Here is a 7606-nt window from a genome sequence, read left to right as displayed (position 1 = left end):
GGTATTTACACAGTTCCTAAATCCAGAACACAATCAAAGCAATGTACAGTATTGAGGAATGGTTGTATGGAACTCAATTCCAGCTGAGATTGCTAAAGCACAAAATAAAGCAAGCTTTAAAAAACAAGTAAAGCAACATCTAATGGCCCTATGCCTGTATACTTTTTATGTATAGGAATATTTACATGTATACTAATATGTTGTAAGATTTCACTTTTGTATATTGAGTGCTTATGAATTTAGTGTCATATATATACGTGTATATTCAATTCAATTGTATTTATAGTATCAAATCATAACAAGAGTTATCTCAAGACACTTTACAGATAGAGTAGGTCTAGACCACACTCTATAATTTACAAAGACACAAAAATTCCAGTAATTCCCCCAAGAGCAAGCACTTAGTGTGACAGTGGTGAGAAAAAACTCCCTTTTAGGGAGAAACCTTGGGTAGTGAGAAAAACTCCCTTTTAGGGAGAAACCTCGGACAGACCCAGGCACTTGGTAGGCGGTGTCTGACGGTGTCGGTTGGGGGTGTGATGAACAGTGGCAATAATAGTCACAATAAAGATAATGTAACTATAACTAGAAATAGTAGTTGTAGTAGTTAATGTCGTAGCAGGACATTGCAGGGCGTTACAGGGCATAGCAGGGCGTAGCAGGGCACTGCAGAGTATAGCAGAGCGTAGCAGGGTGTAGCAGGGCGCATAGCAGGACCACGGCGACAGCTGCAACCACGATTTAGGTTCCAATCCAAGGAAAACTGCTGGGCGAAAAAACATAAGGACTCGGGGGAATAAGCTCCCCAGAGCTAAGTTAGTAACAAGCATTTCTGGGACATGGATGCACACAGATGGAAAGAGAGAGGAGAGAGGAGCTCAGTGTGTCAAAGGAAGTCCCCCGGAAGTCTAAAACTATAACAGCATAATCAAGAGCTGGTGCAAGGCAAACCTGAGCCAGTTCTATAAGGGAATGATGAATCTGACGACTATGAAGAGAAGCAGAGAAGAGAAGAAGAGCAATATGTATTGTTATATGTTTGAGAGAAAGAATATTGTTAGTTATACTTTTCTTATTTTTATTTCATGTGGTTGTTTTGTTTGAAAATGTTTTATCTGTTGCCATGTTTTGTTTGTATGGACCCCAGGAAGAGTAGCTCCTGTTCTGCATCAGCTAATGGGCATCCTAATAAAATAAAAAAATAAAATCACCAATTTTCTATATTGCAGAACAAAACTATACATGTGGTCTAGACAAATACAAGGAAAGCACATACATACAGTAGACACATGCATGCATGGTATTCCCTAACCTGTTTAAATGTGGTTCTGTTAAAACCTGTGGGCATGAGATCCCAGATGTTGAAAAAGACATAAGTTTAAGCATAAGTTTCTCCATAAGCATGACGTCTCTGTTGTGCAGATGTGTGAATGGAGTCCCCCATGGAATACCCCTCCTGTTTCCCCCTCCCAGTGAGAAACCAGCCACCTGTGCAGCACACACCACACCTCTGCAGCAAACAAGAAAAGAGACTCATGAATCATGAATCGTCAATGAATAATGAATCCCACAAACACTGAGGCTACAGATGACTACCAGGCTCTGCTACTCACTGGCTTGGTGAGGAAGAAGGCTCCTTTGTGTATGAGAATGTTACTTGTCACAAAAATGATTGCAATTAAAGTTACTACTGGAAAGGTTTCTTGGAAGCTATTTCTTTGGAGGTTGATATGGAGTCTTGGTATTTGAAGTATATCCTACCGAAAACTGATCTTTGTGTTTATGCTTTGGTATTTTTAAACACGCGTCATTCAATCAATCTACTTTTTTCCAGACATGTGGTCCAGAAAATGATAAAAGAAAGAGAAGATAAAAGAAGAAAAAGACATATGATAGAAAATTAAGAATGCAGCAATTCATGGTGAAAAGACCTCTGAAAGTGTTGCTGAAAGACCATTTAGACTATCATAAGAGTCTTTACTGCTGCACCTTGTAATGGAATGAGGATGGCTAACACTAAAATCTGTTATAAATATGATGATGTTGTGTAAGCAATACAAATTTAAACACAGTATGGAGGTTATCTCAGCCGTTCAAAAGCTATGACACATCGCCACTAATAGTTTACAGCGTTTATTTACAACCAAGAACATCCGAGATGTCCTTTTTTTAATTACGACTGTCATATAAAAGAAATGCAACAGCAAAGTCTCACATAGTTATGATTACAGTACCTTCTGCTGAAACACTACCACTGTACTACTATACTTGTAGACATGCTGTATGTCACAGTTTATCCGTTTGAGGACGTTAATGCCACACTGTTGCAGGTAAAGGGTTTGTCATTCTTGTAAAATGTGTTACCACAGAAGAAATCTGTAAAAAGTAAAGCTTTAAAGACAATAAATAAAATGTTGGCATTGTGCCAATTTACTTAGGGAAAGCATTTTTCCTTTTTCACTGATGGTACTGGCATTCAGACTTAAGATATCATAAACATGGCAGGACAAAATAGTGACATTATTTTGGTCAATCCATTTCAGTCATGTGTTTGATGTAATGTTTTCATACAGCCAGATATAAACCAAAGATAGCAATGCCAGTCTGTCTCGGTTTTCAAACTATATACAGTACTTGAATATATATTTACAGAATCTTGAAAAGTGAGAAGAAATTGAAACATTTCACTGTGTACATTTTTATTTACATAAACTTTATCAAAAAAATCACAACTTTAATAAAACATTTTACTTTCTAAACACTGCATGACAAGAGGATATTATACCCAGAAGATCAACTCTTATTGTTCATAGGATTCTCTGACTCATGGTGTAGTAAGATATTTTCAGTCTGCCTGCATTCTGTTCGTCCATCTGCACACACAGATGAGTCTCTGGAGTCCCTGCTCAGCGTCACTATCACTGCGGTGACTGCTGGAATTGAAAGTGATCCAGAATGCAACGCTACAGCCAAGTTGTGGCTTCTAAGATTATCAGTGGCAGAAACAATGAAAGCTGCACGGCCCAGACCTCAGCATCACTGCTGACAGGCAGTGGAAACAGTCAAAGCAAACAATGGCCTTCACTGGTCCACCAGCAATGACAAAGTCAACAACCCATGCTCGGACTGTTCTACCAGACATGCTCAGCAGGATTTTTTGTCTGGATCATATCCTGGCTCAATAATTTATGCCATTATTTTATCCATAATTACTACACAACTTCCCTAATCCTACAGTAGCATACTGTTACTTACTCTTATGATTTAAGAATTTGATTTTGAAAACTTTTACCATTTTGACAAAACAAAAGCAAGCAATAAGAGATACTACATAATAGGTGCAATGACATCAAATAACTAGCCATGCAAATATTTGAACTGAGAATTTTTATGGCACTTTTTTATGTTGCTGCAGTATATCAACTTACCCTCATGTGCCCTTCACCTATTTCTGCAATGCAACAGGCATGTATGCATGCACACACACAGACACACACACACACACACACACAGACGGCTGCCACTTCAGCAGCATGCTGCATTTTCTGGCACCTCTCTGAAGATCTGACTGACCAAAGGAGAGAGGCCTCTATGGGGGGAGAACTATTTTTTGTAATATTGCTATCTGTGTTTCTGTGTTTTCCTCTCTTAAATGAATGAATAAAAGACTGAGGAAAATTCCTTATTATACTAAATGTAATACTTCATTAGCAGTATAGCAGCAAACAGTATACAAAAATAGCATAATGTTTGGAATATTAAAAGTGGAAATGAGAAAGATTTCTTTTTCTTACCTTGCATTCATGCTCTTTGACTACACACACAATGTGGCACTAATGCACATGAGGCCTGCTATAAAGTGTGCTCTTTTGTAATCATAGTTTTTGATAAATCAAGTCCACTAACAGACTACTTCTTCCAGATAAGATTATTGTTGACGTGGTGAACAAGTAGCTGCAGGAGCTAAAGCAGAAAAAAAGGCTGATGAACATCAGAACTAAGAAAGCAGGCATAAAGCATTTTAAATCTAACCAATGTGTAAAGCTGCAGCAGCAACTGACAATATGTTGCCTGCAATGTGGGGAACAAAGCCACCTTCCAGCAGGCCAGGTCTGTACAAGCAGGATAAATTGAAAAGGTCAATCTCCAGCAGAAAAGCCTAAAATAAAATACAGCTCAAAATGCTTGGAAAGGAGAAAAAGGCCCCTACAAAATACAAGTGGTGCAAAACACATAAGGATAAATAACTGCAGAATGATGAACTTAAAGAAACCATGCACAACCAGTGTGGGCTGCAGCTACCATAAAGCTCAGCAGGATGTCCAGAGGACTTATTTTTGTTAAACTTTTAACTTAATCTGATGGCTATAATTAGTTCAGTAACTAGAAGTTAAACATGTAAATGAACCAAACAAACCACAATAGCCTGCATGTGAAATATTTGCAAACGACCTGCAAATTGTGTCCATTTTTAAAAATGTAACCAATATTTTTGGTTTCTGTTCTCAAAAACAATTTCAATGGCACAATAAATCCATCTATTTTAAATATAACGTCACTTAATCTATTTTACTCATTTACGCTCTGCATTTATCCATATATCTATAATCAGCCTATCCATCCACTCTTATAGTCAATGCATGCAGTCATGAGCTTAGGGTCAGCGCAGTGCTTAGAAAAACAGCACAGCAAACTTGTACTTTCATGATAAAGTTGTAGTCTGTGACATAACACACACTGTTAGTCTTCCAGAAAGCCACATGGACCCACAGTGCCTGGAGCCAAACTGGCGCCATCCACTTCCTGGGCACAGGCAGGCATGATGAGCACACCAGCTCTATTTATAACCTCTAGAGCGGAGTGTTTTCAAATGAGGCTGAAAAGATAAGACAGCAGCAGGAAAAGGCCACTGTTAGAGGGATTTAACTATCAGCAAATGTGGCTGTTATTTGTAGCAGGAAGAACACGTCGGGCTGCAAAGTCACGTTTGATAATTTTGTGGAAAAAACACAAGTTGGACATTACTTCCTCCTTACAGTGGATAGCCACCATTAACCGGAACCACTAAATCTAAACATAATCAATTAATGATTAACGTTTAACGTTACAGTGATTTACAGTAGGCTAACGTCCGTCAGGAGAAGCTTTCCGTCAGACCGAAATGGTAGCGCTGTCCCTTTAAGAAATACAAAACAATAGTTTACTTCCTGTATGTTAGCACTAGCATTGATCTGCTATGAGCGTGGGATGAATTATAAGACTCAAATAAATAATTAAGTAAATGGTTTAAAGAATATGTAAAAGTGTTGCTGAAATTACAAAAGAGACGTGAGGGTGTCATACATTTTTTGTTATTTTTTGTGTTTCGCGGCAACATGATGTTAAGGAGAAAAAGAAAGATGCTAGCATTGACAACGTTAGCAGCAGCACCCGAACAAGCAGTAAATAAACATGAACACCGGACGGATTTGACACTGAAGGTGTCACCTGCAAAGCTGAAGAAGAAGTGTGAAAATGCTCAAAGTGCTGAGACGGAGCAAAGCAATTATTTAACCAAGAGTGACCTGCAGCACAAACTGGCAGAGGATTTTTTCAACCAATCCTGCATCAGTTTGGCTAAAGCATTCCTCGGCAAGGTAATCTGCTATCTCACCTTAGTTTTACATCCAGTTATTTTGTAAGGATGATTTCTGAAAGCCATATAACGTTAATGCTCTACAGGTAGACATCTTTTGTCCAGTCTGTCAACACTTCAATCTATCAAAGCTACAGGACCTGAGACAACAAGGCAGCCTTATATCTGAAAATCTTGCCTCATATGGTTACTTTGTATGCAGGAGCTTCATTAAGTAACCTGTCAGTTCTCTTCAGTTCTTCTTTGCAACACTGAGACATTGTATTTCATTTGATTACACTTAGCTACAACGTTGCAAAATCCACAATGCATCCAGACCGTTCCCTTTATGTGTAGGACAGCATCTAATTATTATTTACATGCTTGATCGATTAATCGTTTGGTATATTAAGTGTGTGCAAATGTACAATTTCCCAGAGCCCATGGTCACATCTTCAAATGTCTGGTTTTGTAGGATCAACAGTCCATAACCAAAAGATATTCAGTTTACTATCACAGAAGGCTTAAAAAAACAAAAACCCATATTTTTGCCATTTTGGCTTTATCTATCAAAATTGTTGCCAACTAATCTACTGTTGATTGACTAAGTGATTAATAAATTAATCATAATAAAACATAATCTGTCTTGTTTCTTGTCCCTGCAGGTGTTGGTCCGCAGGTGTGCAGATGGTACTGAGCTGCGAGGGAGAATAGTAGAAACTGAAGCCTACCTTGGAGGGGAGGACAAAGCATCACACTCAGCAGGAGGCAAACGCACTGAGAGGAACACAGCCATGTTCATGAAGCCTGGCACAATCTATGTGTATACAATCTATGGCATCTACCTCTGTATGAACGTGTCTAGTGAAGGTAAAAGCATTGCCCACCACAGGTGTTCATTATGATAGCCATTTTGCCTACTGATGCATGTAAACAAAATAAATCTTTTTTGGTTTAATGTGCCCTCCTACAAGTGTTGATTATTAAAACATTAAATCAATACAGCAGTGTTTTTCATCATCAGTGGATAAAAGCCGAAAGGAAGGAGACAGAGTGGAGCCTTGCTGACCGATGCATATTGTGTGCTGTATTCCCAGGGGAGGGTGCTGCCGTGCTGCTGCGCTCCCTTGAGCCCCTGCAAGGGCAGCCCGTCATGAGGCAGCTGAGGGCAGCCAGACGCAAAGAGGGAGCCCGACAACTTAAGGACAAAGAGCTCTGCAACGGCCCTTCGAAGCTGTGCCAGGCTCTAAATATACCCCGCTGTTTTGACCGTCGAGACCTAGCCTCAGACCCAGAGGTGTGGCTGGAGAAGGACCCCCACACAAATCCAGTAGAACCCCACGATATAGTATCAGCACCACGCATTGGAATCGAGTCCCATGGGGAATGGGCCAAGAAGCCCTGGCGGTTTTATCTTCATGGGCACCCCTGTGTTAGTGTAGTGAACAAAGAGGCAGAAAGACAGTCTCTGTCTGGAAATGTAATGAACAATTTAGGTCCCTCAGATGTGCAGTCTGACACAGGACAGCACAATGTCAAAAGGACATAACAGGAATATTCCTGAAAACTACTCTGCCATCTGTTCCCTTTGTGGACTTCACCATTTAGGCACTATAAAAACGTAAAAAGAAAGTCAAGGTGGTAGAATAACTTCTGTGACTGGTTGAATGTCTGAATGCCAATCTGAATAAATTATACAACATATTTTTTCATTTATTGTGTAAGTGTTTTTCAATAAACATACTTGGGAAACTCTCTTCTCAGTGACTCAGTAATTTCACAGATGTTTGGAACGCTCTGCTTCTCTCAAAGCAAAATCAGCCTGTCTGATGTTTAGAGTCTGCCCTTTCTTGCCGTCTTTCTCTTCCCACCTCTGGGATTCCTGAGGAGAGGTAGTTGGAGGTCTGGAATGATCATTACTCAGTGTGCGCCTCTGTGGTTAGTACAGATGAGCTAACACATCTGGGACAGGGGAAGATAAAGTTAAACCCC

The 7606-nt window shown here is 39.6% G+C and overlaps 1 protein-coding gene across 1 annotated transcript; it reads left to right on the top strand.

Moving 5' to 3' along the window:
- The first annotated feature begins 4844 nt into the window (after window positions 1–4844).
- mpg (N-methylpurine DNA glycosylase) lies at window positions 4845–7371 on the top strand. Its single transcript, XM_039823705.1, has 3 exons — window positions 4845–5636; window positions 6280–6484; window positions 6712–7371. The coding sequence occupies exons 1-3, from the start codon at window positions 5376–5378 to the stop codon at window positions 7161–7163; spliced, it is 918 nt and encodes a 305-aa protein (XP_039679639.1). The 5' UTR covers window positions 4845–5375; the 3' UTR covers window positions 7164–7371.
- The last annotated feature ends 235 nt before the right edge of the window (window positions 7372–7606 follow it).

This window comes from Perca fluviatilis, chromosome 15 (assembly GCF_010015445.1).
Source record: "Perca fluviatilis chromosome 15, GENO_Pfluv_1.0, whole genome shotgun sequence".
In the NCBI taxonomy this organism is placed as follows: domain Eukaryota; kingdom Metazoa; phylum Chordata; class Actinopteri; order Perciformes; family Percidae; genus Perca; species Perca fluviatilis.
The sequence above is the reverse complement of the archived record's forward strand: the minus strand, read 5'-3'. Positions and strand labels throughout refer to the sequence as shown.